The following is a 21,368-nucleotide window of genomic DNA, read 5'->3' as shown; positions in this document are numbered from 1 at the left end:
CAATTCATCATGCTCCTTCTTGAGACACTCTCTTCATTTGAGTTCCAGGACACCATATTTTCTTTATTTTCCTTCTCCCTACGCTACTATCTCTCAAACTCCTTTGCTGGTTCCCAACGTCTTACCATTGGAATGCCTCAGGGCTTGGTTTCTGGCTCTCTCCCCATTACTCTCTTAGACATCTCACCTGGTTTCATGTTTTCAATATTATCTCTACGCTGATGACATCCAAAATTATACTTCTCACCTCGACCTCTCTCCTGAACCCAGGAATTCTTTGTCCAACAAGCTACTCAACAGCTCCATTTTTTTTGACTAATACACATCTCAAATGTAACAAGTCAATACTCTGCTTGAATTGTCCCTCAAACCTGCCGTCTTGCAGTGCTCCTTGGCTAATAAATAATGCCTCCATTCTTTAAAATTTAAATCATATTATGCCCTGCCTTTACTTAAAAGCCTCCAATGTTTCCTCACCTCGTTTAGGCTCTCCATGACCTGTTTCTGTCACTGCCTTGATACTGTCTGTCATATTCTCCCCCGGTCCACTTTACCTCAGCCACATTGGTCATTTTGCCTCAGGTGGCCTCTGTATCTGTCCTTCCCAATTTCTGGACAGCTCTGCTCCAAATGTCCACATAACTCTCTCTTTTACTTCTTTCAGTTATCACTTTCTTATTGAGACCTTCCCTGACCATCCAAAATTGCAACCCTGCCTCCCCATACCTACACTCCTAATTCCCTTCTCTGCTTTATCATTGGCCTTATGACTTACCATAAACACACTATCTATTTAGCCCATTTGTTCTGATTACAAAAAAACATCCTCTACCAGAAGAAATTCTCTTTTGTTCACTCTTGTACCCCAGCACCTTGAACAGTGACTGGAACAAAAAAGGCTCTCAAAAAATATTAGTTAAATGAATGAAGGTAAGCAGTGATAATAAGGAGAGCTACTTCTTATGTAGAAAAGTAAGTAGAAAGTAAATGAAATAAGTACTTCATTCATGTTAATGTATAATACATGTTAATTATTTAAATTAATATTATATTAATGTGTATATGTTGAAAATAATTTTTAGGTGGGAACTGCAGGAAGGGAAGGAGAAATTCTAGTTAAAAGGGCTGGTATAGAAGTGCGTGGTTTTGCAAGTTAGCCTCAGGCAAGGTAAAGATAGCTATGGAAACACCCTGGAATTTGGCCTAGATTACCAGCTCCTGGGCCTGCTTAGCAAGTGAGGGCATGAAGGAGGAAAGCGTTGGGAGGCAGGCTGGGATCTGTGTGAGTAGTATCATGGTCTGTATGCAGTCTTCTGGACAGTTCAGGTGAAACCTCTAGGCTCACAGACTACTATGTGCTGATGTCCATCTTGAGTACCTCTAGCAGTGTTCAGTTTCTCGGGCAGGAGTCAGGGCTTACAGTATTTGTCTATTCCTAGGGCTAGGTGTGAATACCCTAAAGGAAGCAGATCACTGCAAGTCCAGGGAAAGGGATTGCTGCACATGTTCGTATACTCTTTAATAGAATGATTTGCTATCAAAATATAAATCCTTGTGGTGAGTAACAGCACCTGAGTGTCTCTGTTATGCTGCTCTGTGCCTAACACATAGTGATGTTAGTTACATGTTTTTTCATAGGTTGGAGTGAAAATCAATTCACAAAACATATTTTAAAGTGAAAATGCAATTTTAAAAAGGCACTCTAATTCTTGAAGCTATAAAGGATATATAATTCTCAAAAGTCTCTGTATCCAGATGTAGCTATTTGATTAGCTGATACAGGCACAGTCCATGAATAAAATTTTCTTCTAAACCATATCGCCTTTGCATTTTACGATACAAAGTGGATTTTCATAGATAGTCCCTAGACTTCACTAACTGACTTCCTTTGTTCCCATTACACAGTTCTGGGGATGGAGGCACAGAGCCTGGGTAACTTCTACGTTTCTCACTGACAGTAAACGCAGTGTGGGGAGGTACAAAGGAAGATACTGTTCTCTATAACCATGTATTATCATATAATACTTTCCAAATCTTTCCCAATTTCAGAGAGGACATAGTGGTAACCTCTATAATACCTGCCTCAGCCTTTCTTTACAATTTGTAATTGGTTTCCCACATGGAGCTTGAACTTTGCTTGCTACATGGTACAGATAGGGCCACAAACCTCTTATCTGTGAAGTTAAAGGGCTGGATATCGTTTCTTTCAAAGGGTGACCTCAGACTCTGTACACTAGGGTGGAAAATATGGGCGTGGAGGTATGTATGTGTATCTAAATATGTACATATGCAAGATATACATGTACTTTGAGAGAAAGAGAAATAGAAGATGATAAATCCTGAGAGAAAAGAAATGAAGAAAGGTATGAGAAGGGAAGGCTGTGGGACACTGATTTTGGCTTTGTCTCCCCTAGGTGCTAGGTTGCTGTCTTGCCATGAGATGAGTTATCTTTGAAGTTCTGCTGAGCAGTCTAGATAGCGTGACTTAAAAGTGCGAGTCCCTAACCAGAGTTCAGTTCCCCAGAATACAAATGCTCAGAGAACCAGACAAGGTCAGAAAAAGCCAGCCCACGACATTTCCCTTTAAACCCTAGAGAATGCTGTAGTCTCCATAATTAAAACTACATTGGAGTTTCTAGGTATTGGTATCATTTTTTTTTTCATTTTTAAAAACTATGGGTCCTTAAAATACCTATAATTGCATCTTTATAATTCCTCTGATGGTCAGAGGGGGAAGGGTGACCTGAGAGTCCCTGGGTAGGTTGGAGGTAGGGTGAGGGCCCACTGAGCTTGGGACATGACAAAGAGAAAGAGGAAGCTAATAACCATTTTAGAGAGCTTTTAAGGTAAATCTTCAAAAACTACTTAGGAACTCCTGGCCAATTACAGGTTTTGCTCAGATGTAACTTTGGCTTTCTCTACCCCCACTGTCCCAATATTATATTAAATACCCGGCATTGTTGGGCTTATTATAGAAGATTCTCTGCCTCCATTTGCATTTTGGGGTAGATTGCAATCATTTGGTCCAATTCTTCATTACTCTCTATATCCATACTCCTTACCACATAACCCTGCAGTGCTCTCCCACTGTGGGCTGGTGACCTGCTCAGTCTCTTGACCATTGGCTCAGGCGTATGCTTTTCTTTGGCCAATAGGATGTGAAAACGTGATGCAAGCAGAGGCTTTAAGTAGACTTGCACCTTAAGACTTGCTCTTCTGCTAGGAGAAGAGTGACAGACAGATGACACCAGCCCATGCCCCAGCCAAGCCCACTCTAGACTTAAATCCTGCAGATGTGTGACAAATAAACATTATTTTCAGATGCTACTGAGGTTAGGCTGTATGGTTATTTGTTACACGGTACAAGGTAACTGATCCAGACGTCATTTGATCCAGGCTCCTCTTGTCTACCAGAGTCATATTTCTAAAATGGAACTCCAATTATCCTAAAATTACTTTGTTTCAGACCCTTCAGTGGCTTCCCATTATGGGCTGAATGGGGCCTCCCCCCAAATTTCTATCTTGAAGTCCTAACCCTTAGTACCTCAGAAAGTGGACTTATTTGGAAATAGGGTCATGTAAAATATAATTAGTTGAGTTAAAATGAGGTTATAGTAGAGTAGAGTGGGCCTCTAATCTAATATGACTGATGTCCTTATAAAAAAGGGACATTTGGAGACAAACACATTCATAGAGAGAATGCCACGTGAACATGAAGGGTTGAAATTAAGATGACGTGTCTGCAAGTTAAAGAACACCGAAGATTGCTCAAAACCCACCAGAAGCTAAGAGAGAGGAATAGAATAGATTCTCCCTCACAGCCCTTCAGAAGGAACTAATCCTGCTGACATCTTGATCTTAGACTTCTACATTTCTCATACGATACATTTCTGTTGGTTAAGACACTCCCCATTACCTTTAGGACAAAGTCTAAACACTCCTTCGCAAGGTATGGAAGTCCTCTCATAAGCTGGTCTCTGGCTCTATCTGTGGTTTCATCCCTCACTGTTGCCTTATCCCATTCACTAGCCACACGGAACTGGTTACAGTGCTTTGATCAATTGCTTCAGAGATTTTTGTCCATCCTCAACTTTGGCTTCAAATGCTCTTCATGCTACCTTCCCACCCACTAGATCCCACATGATTACCTAATTGACTTCTGTTTGTACTTCAAGCTTCAGATCAGACATTGTCTCTGGAAACTTTCTCTTCACCTTCCCAATCCTAACTAAAGAGGATGCCCTAATGAATGCTCCCCAAACATCCTATACAGATATTCCTATCACAGTCTGTATCACACTATGGATAATTAATTGTTCATTCCACATCCTTATCCTCATCAACAGACTTGATAATGAACCTCTTAAAGACAAGGTCATAGCCTATGTCCTTTTATCCCTAGTATCTAGCATAGTGCTTGGCACAGAGGGGCTGTGCAGCACGTTTGTGTAAGCAATCTATGAGGGTTCATGTCCAAATATCCAAACACATGCGTTTTTGGCATATGGGAGATACATTCCGTTAGTGTGACCACTGGCAGCTGAGTTTACTTAGAAGTGAAAGCACCCAATTAAAGACCAAACATTGCTTCCTTATTCTTCTTCATTTCCTTCTCTCTATATAACTACCCAATCTCACATGCTTTATAACGCTTTTAGATGTAAGTGACTGTGAATTATTACCGACTGTGGGCCTTTCATCTTCAAAACTGACAGTCTATGTTCCACATTTCTCAGGAGGGAGAGACTATTATAACCATATTTTTGCTTACCAAGAGAATTTTAATGGTTATCCTGGAGGAAAAAAAAAAATCTGTAAATATCCAACCTATAATGAAGCCTTAAGCTTACTTTCTTCCTTCACTAATGAAATTCTTTCCGAGTGCATTGGCAGAATTACAACATAACCATTACACCGTGAAGAGAGACAAAGGCTGTAGTGAATTTTTTTCTTTTACCTGTTTAGTCCTCATTTTGGAATCCAACGACAGATTGCTGTAGGTATAATGTGCCTGCGTGACTCCACAGAAGAGAACAGCAACTATTCCTGAAATTCAAAACGCATACCAGTCAAAACCAATTTCCTTTCCCATCTAAGCCAAAGGGTAGGGCCACAACAGCTAGAAGAAGAGGGACTTGGTGTCAGTGAATCAAAACTGCTAATAATTACCATAATTATCAGCCTCCATAATTAAGAGGATCCTGTATTGGGGTATACCTTGCTACTTGTTTTAAACACGGGTCCTACAGGATTAACCCCAAGAAAAGTATTAAGAAGTACATTCTTTCTGAGGATAAATGATTCTTTGGTCACGAGTTAAGAAAGTTATACTTGGGGAAACATGAACAAAAGACTACGTGGTCAACTCCGGGCTTCTCATAGCCAGTGCCAACTGCTTTTTTTTTTTTTTTTTTGCATTTTATCCTAAATGCTGGCATATTCGCTCAAACATTTGCTTTTTACTGGGTTCCCTGAGGAACCTGAAGAGGTTCCTGTCATACATAATTTAGTATTGAAAACCATGAGTCACAAACTTAAGAAATCTATAAGGGTTTTGTTGCCCCTGCCAATGCCTCTCCTTGCCAAGCATGAGAGAAAGGTCCTTGTTGGCCCCATGCCTCCCTGACAAAGCTGGGTGTTCTATTTTCTGCTGCTGAAGAATCTAGTGAGTACATCCAAGGCACACGCTCCTTGCAGGTAAGCTGGTCTGTTCTTGTGTGCTTCCTACCCACAGTGGGCCCTCAGCTGCTTCTAGGCTGGCTGCAGGATTGATTTCTTTTTTTTTTTTTTAAGATTTTATTTATTTATTTATTTATTTATTTATTTATTTATTTATTTATTTATTTATTTATTTGACACAGAGAGAGAGAGAGAGAGAGCACAAGTAGGCAGAGCTGCTGGCAGAGGGAGAGGGAGAAGCAGGTTCCCTGCAGAACAGGGAGCCTGATGTGGGACTCCATCCCAGGACCCTGGGATCATGACCTGAGCCGAAGGCAGACACTTAACGACTGAGCCACCCAGGCACCCCTGCAGGATTGATTTCTTAAGCCATCAGTATACCCAGCTTTAAATGCGACATGAAGCCATACATACACTAGGTGTTCCCGGGGGGTAGAAGAGTAGCAACCATGAGACAAATGTTGTTATTTGTCTCTGGGCGTTATTCTCTGTTATCACCCCTGAGCTGGGGTAGGGAAGTGGTGAGCATGGCATTTTACTTTGGATTAAAGATTCTATTAATTATGGGAAATTGAGCATAGAGGAGGGCTTTGGGAAAAACACAAGATGTAAGTATTCCTCAAGTCAGACCAAGGGAATCAAATTGAATTTTAAGCAGCAGAATCTTTCCAACTAAAAACACTCATAAATTAAATGCTGATGATTCTTAAGAGTATAGAGATATGTGAACTGAATACTGACATCGCAAATGAATCCACAGTCAAGAATTTTAAGAACCAAGCATTTTTTTTTTTGTATTTAGACTGTATGCTTCTATTTATATGTTGGTTATTACTTGGATTGGCTTTGGATAAAGTATTGCTAAGACATATTTACCTAATACAAGTGCATAGACATTTACATTACTTATTTCCTTTTAATATGCTTCAAAGTTTTAGGCAAAAGAATAAAAATGACTAGGAAATTTTACCAAGAAATATATATGCAGTAAGCAGTCTATAGATTTTTGGGTAACTTCTCCGTTTCTTAGCCTCTCTTCAGAAATTCTAAGAAAAGGATGCTTATAAAATATTATATATTACTCTTCACAAAAATTCTATTAAAAAACCACCAATACCAGGGAAACTTTTAGGGTACTGAAGCACTTTAAGTACTCTGAGGCACTAGGAAGATTGCCATGCATGTTGTTTTGTTATCAAATATTTTTCTTTCCTTATTTAAAAATGTAATTTACCTATCTCTGCTGATTCTATCGTCTGTTGGAGATTTTTCTGGGTGAGGTTTAGCTGACCCTCCCACTGATGTGGAAACATTTTGATTGTATATTGATTTGCAGAGAAGTGATGAATAAAAAGGGTGGGAGAGTGTGTGGGTAGTGCATAAATGTATTCTGAGAACAAGAAGTGGTAACAAAGAAGTGTTATAAAGGATAGGGAGGAGATTTAAGACTGGCTGAACACCTATGGTGGGCCAAGAATGCACCGTTGTGGTTTTTTTTTTTAATGTCATCTTATTTATTGCATTGATTTATTATTTCACAATAGGCTTAGCACTATTAACCAGCTCTTCCTACTGTCTTCCCCTTCTCAGTAACAGCATTTCCATTCTTCTTGCTGCTCAGGCTAAAATTCTGGATCACCATTTACTTTTCCTCTCTCTGTAGATCAGTGATTTTGTTGGCTTGACCTTTGAAACTTACCTGAACCCAGCCACTTCTCAACACTGCTTCCCCTAACACATTTTCCAAGCCACCATCATTGTTTTTTGCCTAGATTACAGATTCCTGATTGGTCCCCTTGTCTCCCCTGTTAGGCTCCTGCAGTCTAGCTTCCATCCAGCCATAGTGATTCTTTTAAGACAATTGAGATCATGTGAGATCATGTCAGTTCTCTTCCCTAAACTTTGTAATAGATCCCCATGAATAAAAGGCCCTGTAGGATCTAGTCCAGCCCCCTTCTTCCCTTCCCACAGTTCTCTAAGCTCATCTCCTACTATACTCATCCCTTGCTGTACACTATATCCTTGCTAAGCACATTCCACTGCAGGGCCCTTGAGTTCCTGGTTCCTACTGTTTGGAAAGCTCTTCAGATATCCACATGGCTCCCTCCTTCCCTTAAGATATTACACTATCAGATAGGTCTTCTGTATGCATTCTGTAAAAATGATCCCTCCCATCATTCTCTCCTTGCCTATCTTGCTTTGTTCCTTTTAATATTATTTACTGCCACCTAACATTTTATAAATTCCTGCGTTTATTTTCTGCCTTCTAGAATGGCAAAGGAAAGCTCATTGAATGCAGGGGGATTCACTGGTCTCTAACCTTTTGAGCAATGCCAGGCACATGGTAGGCATTCAGTGAGTATTTGTTGAATAAATTAATGCATATTCCTATTCCTATGTAACATGTAAGAAACAAAAGTAATTTACTTAAGGTCACCTTGAAAGGGGCAAAGCTGAGATTCAAAATTTCACAAACTTCCTGTGCTTTACTGCCTGTATCAGACCATCTGTGAATGTTTTAAAGTAATCTTAAACCATCTAAAAAATATCATTTCTGATGTCCCAGGCAAATCGAGATAAGATGATGAAGATTACATATCCGGAGGGGCTGGTATCTTGTTTGAGGATATATTCCCTAGTAGTTTCATTGGTTTTCGTTTCCTTGCCTTCATTAGAACACTAACAGGCAATGTTTCTGCTAATACTTTTTTTTTTTTTTTTAGTTCTGTGTACAGATACGTCCCACAAACAAACAATGAAAAGTGTGCCTATATGACCAGAAGCTTGGTGCTGTAATTAAAAGAAAACAACTGAGTTGATCTAACCTTGAGTATTAGCCTACAAAATCATAATTCTATACCTTAGTAATTAATTAACTCACACAAATTACTGTAGTTAGTATGACTTTTACAAGCCAAAACATATTTTGAAAATGTTTCATCTAAATACACCTATAAATTCTCTGCCATCTAAGTGGATTCAGAGTTGAGAGTTTTCTCTCTTACAAGAGTGGATTTTAGCTGTCACTGTATTTTTGCATCCCTATGCCGGCCAGCACTAGCTGTACTACTGTTATGTAGGGCCCTAGACAACTCTCTCACATGCTCTGTATCTCAGATTCTCAGGTGTACAAGGGGGTACCATTTGGTGCAAGTGAGCAAACTAGCGTCTTGGCTCCTAACCCACCTTCTTGTGCTCTCCCTGTGATCCTGGAGCTGGGGCTCTGCAGACCACATCTTCCTTCCCCAGATCCTGGAGCACTCTGCGGATATGGGCCCCAGAGGAGGCTAGGAGGGGAGAAGAGGCCTTGCTGTCCTCTTGCTTGCCTGCGGCTCCTGTCAGCGGCATCTCACAGTGGTTTTTCACCATAGCTTTCATGTTGCTTCCAGCCCCATGGGCCCCCTCAGAGAAAGCAACAATAGCCAGCCAATGACCTCACAGGTCTGGGTCCCAGCTCAGCAGTTCCCTCTTAGGAACTTCTAGATTCTCTTCCATTTGCTCCTCCTGTCCCAAGTTGCTTCCTGCAATTACTACCTGGATAGCCTCAGTGCCCGCTTTGTCCTTTTTCAGCTCTCTACCACCTATATACCCAATCTCCTGCATTAAACTCTGGGCTTAGCCAGCCGGTTCCTCTTTTTCTGACTGAATCCTGACCAGTACTCTCTTGTGGGTCCCTTCTCATCCTAAACGTTGATTGTTCTCAGAAACCATTGAAGGTTTGTCATCTGGTAATAAAATCCATTTGCTCTGCACCCTCCTGTTATAACTGGACAATGGAGGATGCCAATGGCAGCTGAGATGCTGTGCCAAGCCCCCAAAGACTGGACTCAGTCTCCTTTCAATCCTACTTATGGTTAGAATTGGCATTTTAAAAAAGTGTGAATTTGAGCCACTAGATTGGAACAAAAGACTTGGGGGAAGGAGGTAAGTTAGGCTGAGAACTATTAAAGAGGCATGGGTTGCACCTGGACATGTGTCTTCTGATTCCCAATCACATGATCTTTCCAAAATACGAGCACTGTCCTACAATGGAGTGGCTGCCTTGAAGTGTGAGAAGTTCCCTATCATTTGAAATGCTTGGGTTGAATGATTGTCTACCAGAGCTGCTGTGGGAAAAAAAATTTTCATAAAGGAAGGGTTTGAATATCCTCCAGTTCCCTGGGTCTGTCATTTTCCTATATACTATTTTGTTAGTTTACTAGGATTAACACCTCAATTTAGCCTTTTTTTTTTTTTTTAAGGACGAGGAACTAACGCTGGTTCCAAATGAAACCTTTAGACATTTTCAGTAGAGGCAGCCCAACTTTCTCAAAAGGTAAAGACTAGATAAACTTTCAAACTTTCAAATATCCTGTTAGACAGACAACTCTTCTAAAATAAAATTTTAAAATACAACATTACCATACCCTCTAATCATAAAAACTTAATTTTTTCAAGTGACCTATGAGGTTTAAAGATAAACTCAGGAAGTCTCCTCTGTGTAGAAAGAAGATGTTTCTAAATCTTTAGACCACAAACCTTCAGGTCAAACGACACTGAATACAGTGAATTCTGATGTCACTGTCCAAGTGACAGATGCAGCTCACCTCAGAGGAACCCACTTCCTTTCTTCTCTCTTGCTGTTTCTCACCTCTCTGTTTGGCTTGTCCTTGTCACTTCCAGGCTGTGCTTAACTTACAGTATCCTACTGTCCTTCCCCTACATCAGAAGCTTCTTGACCCCACCTGAAAGTTCAGCTATGGCCCAAGAATCTGGATTAAGCAAGAGAGATTTCGAAACTCTACCTAATGCCTCTGGAATGTCAATGTACATTGGAATCACCTGGGAATCTTGTTAAGATGCAGATTCTGCTTCAGTAGGTTTGGAGTGGAGCCCATGATTCTGCATTTTATACTACCAGGGATGTCCGTGCACTGGTCCTAGCATCACACTTTGAGAAGCAAATCTCCGACCAACACTTTGGTATTAAGTATCAATTCACCTTTGCTATGGCTTGGCTTTGACCTTGCATGGTCCAAAATGTCTTTTGCTAACTATAAAAAAATTTTTTTAAATTTTATTTCTTTGTTTTAGTCTCTATTTTTTCTTTCTGTAACTTTCCAGAATTGACATGATTCCATGAAGTAATTTCAGTTTCATGGGACAATTATCTATCAAGGACATTTGAAGAGTTTAAATTTTTTTCTTTATATTAGAATTATTTATTTTTAATCCCAGCACTACTAGAATGTGAAAGAAATTATTTGCAAGGAATAAAATTGATAATATATTTTGCTATCAAACAGTTTAATAATTTTCCCCCTCAAAAAAAAAAGCAATAGGGCGCCTGGGTGGCTCAGTTGGTTAAGCGACTGCCTTCGGCTCAGGTCATGATCCTGGAGTCCCAGGATCGAGTCCCGCATCGGGCTCCCTGCTCGGCAGGGAGTCTGCTTCTCCCTCTGACCCTCCTCCCTCTCATGCTCTCTGTATCTCATTCTCTCTGTCTCAAATAAATAAATAAAATCTTTAAAAAAAAAAGCAATAAATCACATTCTTCAATCACAATGCTATAAAATTGGAAATTAACAAAAAAAGCATATCAACAAAAATGTAACCATTAGGGGTTTTTAACTGTATTCTTGTAGATGAAATTGGAGTTGAAGATGAAATCAAATTTGAAATTTTAGCTTATGTAGAAATAAATAACAGTAAGTATAGAGTACATTTCTTATCAAAGCCAATGAGATTAAACCAGATTATTCAGAGGGAAGTTTATAGTCTTGCATGCATTCCATTAGGAAAAAAAATAAAAGAATTGGACTATTTTACCTCAAGAAGCTAGACAAGAGACATAACAATGGACCCAAAGAAAGTAGAATTAAAAACCTAATAAAAGAAAAATGAAAACAAAATAGTCAAAGAGAAAATATAAAAACTAGACTGGGTCAGTAAATTTAAGAATTGTAAAGTAACAGTGTAGTTTATGCCTCTCAGGGCCTGGGGTCTGTCAGGTCTCCACCCTTCCCAGGCTGCCGTTCTCTGGTCATGGCTTCAGGCAGAAAAGTGGTGACGTTGGTCAATGGCTTCACCCATTTAAGAGTCAATTTTCTCATTTGGATAGCACCCGATCTGTCTTACAGGTCTGTTCTGAGCAATGTCATGGATATTAACATGCTTCATAAACTAAACATAAGTACATCCTAGATTTTACTATAATTACTAGAAGTAGATGAAGGGAAGAAGACATGAAAAGAAGAAGTAACTTAGAGAAGCTCATTCTATGGGTAGACACAACAATACTTCCTGTTTAATACATTGCTGGGGGAAGAAGTACAAAGAATCTAGTACATGTCTTGCATATTCTATACCCTTAATCATTATTTTTTGCCATATCTTCCACAGTAACTCCTGTGTCAAGGAAAAACAAATGAAAATGTGCTCCTTAGTCCTAGTAATCCAAACTTAGACAATTCTCAGTAATACTACAGTTAAGGTACTAGTTTTTTGCAAGTTACCTTGGGTATCTGCTATCATCTACTCAAATTCTATTTATCTATGGAGGTCATTCAGTGAGCAAAGCAAAGCACAGTTTATGGCTATGGGGGACACAAGGATGAATAAACTTGGTCTTAGACCTCAGGCAGCTTTATATCTCCTCACAGAGACAACATGTACACAAAGACATCTAATAGCAGGTATAATGTAGTAGGTGACAAGAAAACAGAAATTCTGAGAGAGTGTGATTTCTTTTGGGCTGGGGAAGGTGTAAGAGAAATGGGGAAATTTTTTCTAAAAGATGCAGAGGCATTTGGGCCTTGAAAGATGAGAAGAGTTGGAGGATGCAAGGTCAGGAGCAAGGAAGTGTGAGTGAAGGGAGAGAGGCAGGAGACTGTGGGGCATGTGTGAGAAACATGCAGTTTATCTGCACACTTTGGGTTTTAATCAAGTATAGGTTAGGACATAAATACAAATAGAATTAATTGATTAATTACATTTTTCTGAATAAAAAACTTAATAAAAGAAACAATTATCACAGTGTATTAATTGTCAAACTACTGTAAGCACAAAAGCATTTATCTTACATGTTTTATTAGTCCTTTTATAAAAATTAGAAATATGAAACATCCAGTATGTATGTCCTATGCAGGCAAACATTGTTACATTTTCCTTCCCAACAAAAGTAAAAACTGATCATTCTCTTTCCATCTCTGCTGCAACAACAAGCAATCACTAAATCCAACTGCTACAGTTGCATGTCTAAGATCTTGGATTCAAGTTCTATTTATGGGGTCCTGTGGCAATGATGGATGGAATCAAGTACATACATCTGAGTCCACAGAGAGTGGAACATGCTCACAAATATCTGAGATCTGAAATAACAAGGAGCTCTGAAAGAAATCAAGAAGTGGCCTAGAAAAAATAATAATACTTTCTGACTCGTGTGTATTGCCTTTTGCTGTTTGCACAGTGAGACTTCAGTGGTGTACAAGATCCCGAAAGGGCTGGCGGCAGGGACTCATTTATGAAATTTTAAACAAGAACTAGAACCAATATTTTATGACACTAGCTAAAAGAGCTGTTTGAGAAACCACAAAAAAGTACACAGTTAAATTCAAATTAATTGGCAAGCAAAGAAATTTAGGAAACAGCATGAGGAGGTCCATAATTCGTTGGGAAAAATAATGATTCTGCTGGCAAGTTCATTCTTTCCACAGACATCAATTTTCATAGGACAATTAACACCTTATGGTTAACAGAGTGCCATGTACACTGTTCTCCTTGATTCCCATTTCTGGACCCTTTCAGAGAGCATTAGTACTAATAATACTGTATATGTATATATATATATATATATGCATACATATAAACATAAGCTTACATGATCAAGGTTCAGTGTGTGGTTGTAAATTATATAAGGAAAAATGTATTACATTGGACATCAAGAGGCCTGGGATCTATCTGGTCACAGTTCATCCACTTGGTTGACTTGTGCAATTTAAATTCGTTGCCTGGTCCCTTGTTTTCTTCTTAATGAATTAAAGAAGATGGTCTGCATTAGTATTCATCAAGTTGGAATATACAAGAAAACCCACTGAAAGATGGAAGAAAATAGAAAAACATCGGTTTTTAATTAGAATTTTTGTGTGTTTTCAAGTATGTAAGTACTTTTGTGGGCAAAAATTACACTTGTGTGCAGATAGGTGTATGATAAGGCTATTTTATTTTATTTATTTTTTTGCCAATAAGGGTCAAGAAACCCTGGCAAACACTGCTCTAGATGATCTCTAAGCACTTTTCAATCTTAAATGTCTGTGATCTGAGTGGCTCAGTTTTTACATTTGCTTCAAGGTCTGCATATATGGAATTGAAGAATTACATGGGGTCCCTCAGCTTCACGTTGACCTCCTGCCAGCTAGATTACCAGGAGTCTCCCTCTTGACCTAGATCTCCTCAAGCACTGGGTCTACGCCCTGCCTCTTTGTATTGCCCGCAACTCCCATAACAGTGCCGACAGATATCAGGCGCTTGGAAATGCAGGTTGGTCAAAAGAATGAATCTCTATTTCAAAAAATATTCATCTGCTGTGAAAAGAGAATGCAAGAGAAATTAGTTTTTGATCCTCACATACAAATAGATGTTTATCTGGATTTATTAGTGGCAGGGTCCATTTTCTTCTAATATTTAAATTTTCTTATTCAAGAGTATTGTCACCTACAGTCTCTGTTACTGATAACATTATTCAGTAGTTGTTTTTTCATTAAAAGTTGATGAAGCCTTCAGATACAGAAGCTGAAAAATAAACGTCTGTCATAAGGAGCATGATTTTCTTTGACATTAAGTGCAGACTTGAGGGGTTTCTAAGACTGAAGAATATTGCATTTTTGGACAGGATATATTGATTATATTATCAGAACACAGAAAGAGAGTGAGAGAGAGAAAAAAATGTGTTTTGCTCTCACATGGTACTCTGTGGGGTTTTTAAGTTGATGGGTTATTTTTCCATGCCATGCTTTTATTTATTTTTGATCTAGTAAAAAGAGACATTTCTGACAGGTTTCCTACCACCACCGCTGAACGTGAACCTGGAACTGAGAAGTCCAAGATTTAAAGAAATGGAAAACTCCTTCAGGGAATATGAAAGATTCCAAGTTTCCAAAGAGTACAATTACTGTCTGGTTCACCATATTTGGCAATGCCACAGTTGGCAGATTAATCATGAGTCTGTGGAATATAAGAACATCAATATAGAAAACAGCACGAATCTATGTTCTTATTTCTTGTTTCTCCAGTGCAGTGTGGGCATGCATTTAAGAGTTACTTCCTGTCTATGTTGCAAGGTTTATAAATTTCCATTTAAAACAAAAAGCTCGTTCAAAATACAGCAGTGGGTATTTATGCAAATTAAATTGGGGTCTGGAGAAGAAGAAAAAACACTTTTTCATTTATATCCCTGCTATTCCATCTCAAGCCTTGGTGTTCACCAAGCTTACCAACTTCTTTCAGTTTTCATTTCCTTGGAGTCAGCTAACACATTTACATCCATCACCTAAATGTCTAACGAACAACCTCACCCAAGGTGTCCATGTCCAATTGCCCATCATACCCTTCCATGTAGTTTCCACATTTGCATAGAATCTAGAAGACTTTTGAGTGAAATAATTTTTGTGTCTTCCTTTCTATTGCATGTATTCACTCATGTATACCCCCCATTTTGGTGGAATGAACCATTGATCAAGCTGATACAGGGACCTGGGAATTATACTTGACTGTACTTTCTCCTTCACCTATGTGTTATATATTTGTGCCATCTACCTTCTGAGAATCTTCTACATGCCTATGAAGAAAACGGGTTTTTGAGAAAGAAAGAACTTTCTTTTCTTCCTCCTATGCCTCTTGACACCATGAGGAGACATTAAACAATGACTGAAAACATTTACAGTGAAAAAAGCAGGGGTAAATTTGTCCACTACTCAAGTTACATGTGCAAGGTTGTTTGAATATTGAAATGATGAGCTATTCAGTTCAAGAAAGTGCAGGTGTGAGTTAATGAGTTATTATGTGAGGAGATGTACTTTACACCTGTGTTTATTGAGATGGCAACGTTGCATGTTTGCCCTTGGTTCAGTGTGTTGGTTAACTAATCCCCTTGAGAATTTTGGATGCCTATTACTACAGTTTGAATGCCCAATATTCTGAGCCTCCAGGTTTTATTTTTGGCTTGGAAAATACTCAGTGCACCTCATTTGTTGGAGAATTGTTGGCTAATTAAGTTGGATTCACAAGGTTCTGACAATATGAAAGCATGAGCAGTTTTAAGCGAAGAGCTGTCACCTAATGTCATGCCCTTAGAAGATGAAACTGGCCAGTTTCATTTTAAGAAGCAATTCAAACCAAGTCCCCTCCTAGTGATTTGTTTTGTTTACTGAGATCTAGAAACATATCTTCCATCGAGTCATGCGATGCATCACTGGCAAGCCAAATGGAACACATTCACCTCTAAGCTAAAGCCTTCTTAAGAGCTTCAGACAATTTTTTTTTCCAAGCTAAGAGATGCTGGAGATAAAAAGTAATGAGCCAACTTACTCAGATCGAGCAAAGTCTCAACATGTCCAGGAATAGTCATTTCATTTGGAGATCTTACTTCTTTGTCTATTGTAAATAAGAAGGACTTTCTCAAGTTCTCCTTTTCCTGACTACTTACTCTACAGAAGCCTTTCAAGAATTGACCTGATAGATAAGCAGAACCTGAGCTTCCAAGTGTCAACTTTTGCTTATCACGACAATGTAATTAGGCCCTTTTCATTTGAGAACAACAGGAGAACATGCCTTGAGTGATGGGATCGAGATGAATTAATGGTTTATGTTGTGTCTGATGTCTGTGTGTGCTGAGTGCCTCTTTTAGACATCTTTGTCAATTCCCTTAGGAAATGGGCCAGAGCATCACAGGCTTCCATCCATTTAATAAAATTTTCAGAGTTTCTTACTGTCTAGAATTGGCACAGAAAACCCAATTACTTAGTAATCAGGACTTTTTTTTCTTTCAGATTTTTATATGTTTATTTTCTTAGGTGGAGCTCATTTGAAGGTGAGTAAATAGTGAGCTATACTATTTAACTTCTTGTATGAGAAAATGAGGTATGCCAGTGGCCTCTCTCTCCCTCCTTTGCCTTCAGTGGACATAAAATATGCCCCAGGAATCTAAAAATGGAAGCTGTCTTTATTACAGCAGTGCCTGGAAGCAGAGAAATCATTAGACACGGTGTCAATGTTGCCATTAGAAATCTTACTCTTCGTGTTTAATGACAGTCTCTGAAAGTTTGCTTCTGGCAAAAACCTGACCTCCAAAGTCTCAGCTGGGAAACAGATTATAAAAATGAATTTTCAAACAACCTGTCCAGCTGTGCTTTTTGGTTATCTTTATAAACTGAAAAGTAGCTTCTATGACAGGATTCAATTCCATTAGAGATTATGCTATAAATAATACTGCTGAATTATTTTCAATATTCAATTTAAAATTATGGCTCAGTAACCCAGTGACTTTTAGAAAATAGAACTCTGCACAAGAAAAATTCTCCCTGATCAGAAATTAGGTACGCATGTGTAGCAGGTACCTCAGAGAGAGAATACCTTGGGGTCATATAGTTACTCAAAAGCCACATTTTGAACATATACAATGTCCTTCCATTACAAAATAATAAAATCCTTTTACCTTAGCAGTAAAGAAAATTGAGATACCAATTGCTAGGATGACTTATGCCAATCCCTCAGCCAGTGAGCCAAAGAGCCAGAAACTAGAGACATATCCCTAAAGTGGCTGATTTTTTAAGTAGGGCAGACACATCCATATACATTCTCTTTCTATGCTCTCCTGGCTTGTAAGAACTTCCTAAAGTCCATTTCTATCTATACACTCTCATCCTCTAGAAAGACTTCTCACTTGCATTTGACATTCTGCCCAGTCTTCCCAAATAAAAGTTTTCTCAAACTGCACTTGTATATTTCCAACAGCAGAGAATCAAACTTCTGGGTAATAGAAATGCCAACCTTCATTTGCATGTCTAAAAGCCACTTGTTTCCATAAAACTAAGTTCTTCTATGTGACCATTGAACATTTGCAGGTGCAACTTCCAAGTGACTGAGATGAGGCGGCTGCAAATGTGGCCCTTGAAGTGAAAGATAATCAAAATAAATCAAATGATCATCATCAAATTAGTAAAACTGAGAGTGAAAGCAGAAGATGCGGTAATGAGCAAGCCCCCCCCCCGAAGTGTTCATAATGAATCTTATAAGAAGCTGAATTGAAAATGATAATGAACACTGTGCAAACTGTCTTTAAAAGCTTGAGCCTTTTGTTTGCCTATCACTGTGCATCTGGCATAAGAGGTGTCCTAGTCTAGAGGCTGCACTGTCTTTGAGCCTCTTTCCCTTCTGATCTGTCACCAAGTTATGCAGTTTCTTTTGTGGAAATCCATCATGGATTATTCCTTCCCTTGTACCATTTAGGCTTCTTTGTTCGCAAGCAATAAACACTGATTCTGGCTACTGTAATCAGAAAAGAATTTACTGGAGGGAAGAGTGATAGCTCTCAGAAAACATGCACAAAGGCAGCCCCAGGAATCTGTGTCAGGAATAAATAGGGGGTTTCAACAGGGCTTTGCTGTTGGAAAGAACAGGTGCCAAAACAGTCATACATCCTTCTATCTCCCTCCTAAATGATCACATCCTAAGGGAAGACTGTCTGATTGACCTCACTTTTGATGTCCCTATTCTCTTTGGCAGGGGAGGATGAGACACCTTGATCAACAAGATGGTATCTGATGGAGGAGGAATAGTTCCCTAAGCAACATCAGGATGCTATTACCAGTGAAAAAGAGAATGGGTGCTGGGTAGCCCAAATCAACATATGTCTACTATATTCCTCTCAGCTAGGCTCTTGTTTCCTCAGGTCTACATGTCTCTATTTTCTTTTTTTTAAGATTTTATTTATTTATTTGACAGAGAGAGACACAGCGAGAGAGGGAACACAAGCAGGGGGAGTGGGAGAGGGAGAAGCAGGCTCCCCATAGAGCAGGGAGCCCGATGCGGGACTCAATCCCAGGACCCTGGGATCATGACCTGAGCCGAAGGCAGTCGCTTAACCGACTGAGCCACCCAGGTGCCCCTACATGTCTCTATTTTAACCTAATAATTAGGGAAATGAAATTGCAGATTGATGTAATTTATAGTATATTCTTTCGTTGATGTATGAATCTGCCCTGGAATATCCTGACCAATGGACAAATGCAATCTTTCAGTATATTCTCAGGCATAAGGCACTCATTATCTTATAAAGCAGTCTGTTAATCAGATTTTGGAAATTTTTCCTCTTGTTGAGCTAAAATCATTCATTCCATTGCTCAAAAGACAGTGAGTGCCCAGAATGCTTCAGCCATACTTCTGGTGCTGACATAGCTTTGGCAGACCTGATAGTCTGATGCAACTTCAGCCGATCAATCCTAATTCTACACATCAGTTCTAGCTCAAGGTTTCAAAACTACAGAGAGTAAATCCAATAGCCTAGTGAAGTCTAGGTGCATGTAAACAAACAGAAGCCAGGTGGAAACTATAATGGAAGAAGTTTTGATTCATCATAATACCCTCAAATATAAAATAGTTTAAGAAGTACTTAACATGAAATTTGTAGATTGAATGTGAAGACAACTATAAAAATTTACTAAGGGCCATAAAAGATGACTTGAATAAATGGAGAGACATAACATATTTCTGGGTGGGAAGACTCAACATTGTAAAAACACCACTTCTCAAATTAGTCTAAATATTTAATGCAACTGCAATCATAATCTCAGTTATTTTCTGCTTAAAACCTAACAAAGTTATTTTCAAGTCCATCTGGAACAATAAATATGTGAGTATAGCAAAGAAGTTCTTGAAAATGGGGAAGGGAGGGTGAGGGATTGATCTACTAGATTTTAAAATGAACAATAAAGCTGAAATCAGATTAAAACAGTGAAGACCAAAATTTCAGTGGTACAATAGAAAACCCAGAACATACATACACATATATGTATCTACAGACATGGGCATTATATTATAAATACATAGGTTATGGCTGAAGGGTGTTAGGACAAGGAAGATAAATCCTTGCTATATCCTGTACTACATATCAAAACAAATTCCAGTTGGATTCCAATGCAAAAACAAAACTACTAAAAGAAAGTATGCATTATCATTGATAAACACTTAGGTTTCCTATGAAAAAATTAATAAAATCTTGGGCTTTCTAAGCTGGAGATAAAATTAACCGCATGAAGTTGAAAATGTCCATACTATCCCTTTCCCTTACTAAACCAACAAAATATAACATATTTAAGAGATAAAATCACAAATTGGAGAATATTTATAGCTTACATGACAGTCAAAGGGTTAATTTTTTTAAATAAATAAAAAGCTCCTAAAATTCAAAGTGACAAATGTAAGCATCTCAGTAGGAAAAAGGACTAAGGGCAGAGACAGGTAGTTCACCAAAGGAGAAATATAAATTGCCAATGACATGTGACTAAAATGCTTTCCTCAGTACAAATATAAAAAATATAAATCACAATGAAATGGAAATTGATTATCATATTAGCAGGGATGAGTAAGATTTAGGGTGGTAAAGATGTGAGTAAATGAGCTCTCTTTCATTGTTTGTGGAAGTATAAACGGTTACAAATTTTCTGGAGGATAATTTGGGTGAATTTTCCAAGACATTAAAATGTTAGCCTTCTTATTAACCCAGCAATAGAAATTCAAACATCAGTCTATAAGGATTACCATTGTAATCATATTAATAATATTGAGAACTATAAACAATCAGAGGGAGGGTGGAATAAATTATGGCAAGTTGATATGATATCATATTAGGCACCCATTAAATAATACAGAATAATAATGTCATGAAAAACAGTCACTATAAATTCTTGAGTGAAAAAAGCAAGTTACTTAAAATTTTAAAAGTATAATTACATTCATATATGCATGTATATATTTAATTAAGTGTATGTATATGCATATCATCAGATGTACTCAGACAAATATTAACAATAGTTATTAATAGGTAGTAAGAAAACAGGTAATTCTAATTTTATTTCTTTCTGTGAACTTACACTTCCTAAATTTTCTGTAATGTTTATGCATTACTTTGGTAGTAAGAAAAAATAAAAAAAATATGTTTCTAAAAACAGATGTACTTTGTTTAAAGCAACAGAAATCCCTTTTTCAAATGAAATCTTATGTGAAAACCCAATTCATGGAACCAATCAAAGGGATAGTGTAGGGGTGGGAAGCCTAGAGCCCTGCTCACTTGGTGGGCATCCTTGAGCACCACTTTGAAATGTCAGGGCTAGGGGAATTCTGCTGAGAAAAGAATGCATGCACACACCATCCTTAGGACCTACATGATGCGTTGTTCATGAAACCCAGACAGGCTCCATGATTGCTGGTTACCTCCATAGTTACTCATAAACTGTTTAATAGCTTATTCCACTTAGTTCTTTATATTCATTGCCATTTGTTAAGCACTTTTTAAGAAGTTTTCTAGATTTTAGCTTTGCAATATCTAGTTTAGTTGTGGATTAGAACGAAAATGATTTTATAATTACCAGAAATACCTGTAAGTAATTATCATTTGGTGCCACTCCCTCAGATTTCATTGAAGGTTGATATGGGAG

At 38.4% G+C, this 21,368-nt stretch overlaps 1 protein-coding gene across 1 annotated transcript in view; it reads right to left on the bottom strand.

The window, feature by feature from the left end:
• The window catches only part of SLC9A9 (solute carrier family 9 member A9), a 559,615-nt gene that overhangs the window by 288,729 nt on the left and 249,518 nt on the right, over nt 1-21,368 (bottom strand). Inside the window, exon 9 of the mRNA XM_064586786.1 lies at nt 4,958-5,046. Within this exon, the coding sequence (XP_064442856.1) occupies nt 4,958-5,046 (89 nt within the window). The remainder of the gene's footprint in view (nt 1-4,957; nt 5,047-21,368) is intronic.

Source organism: Mirounga angustirostris, unplaced genomic scaffold (assembly GCF_029215605.1).
Source record: "Mirounga angustirostris isolate CCGP_5_RB_7025 unplaced genomic scaffold, mMirAng1.0.hap1 SCAF_1, whole genome shotgun sequence".
NCBI lineage: Eukaryota > Metazoa > Chordata > Mammalia > Carnivora > Phocidae > Mirounga > Mirounga angustirostris.
This window is presented reverse-complemented; position numbering and strand designations above follow the sequence as displayed.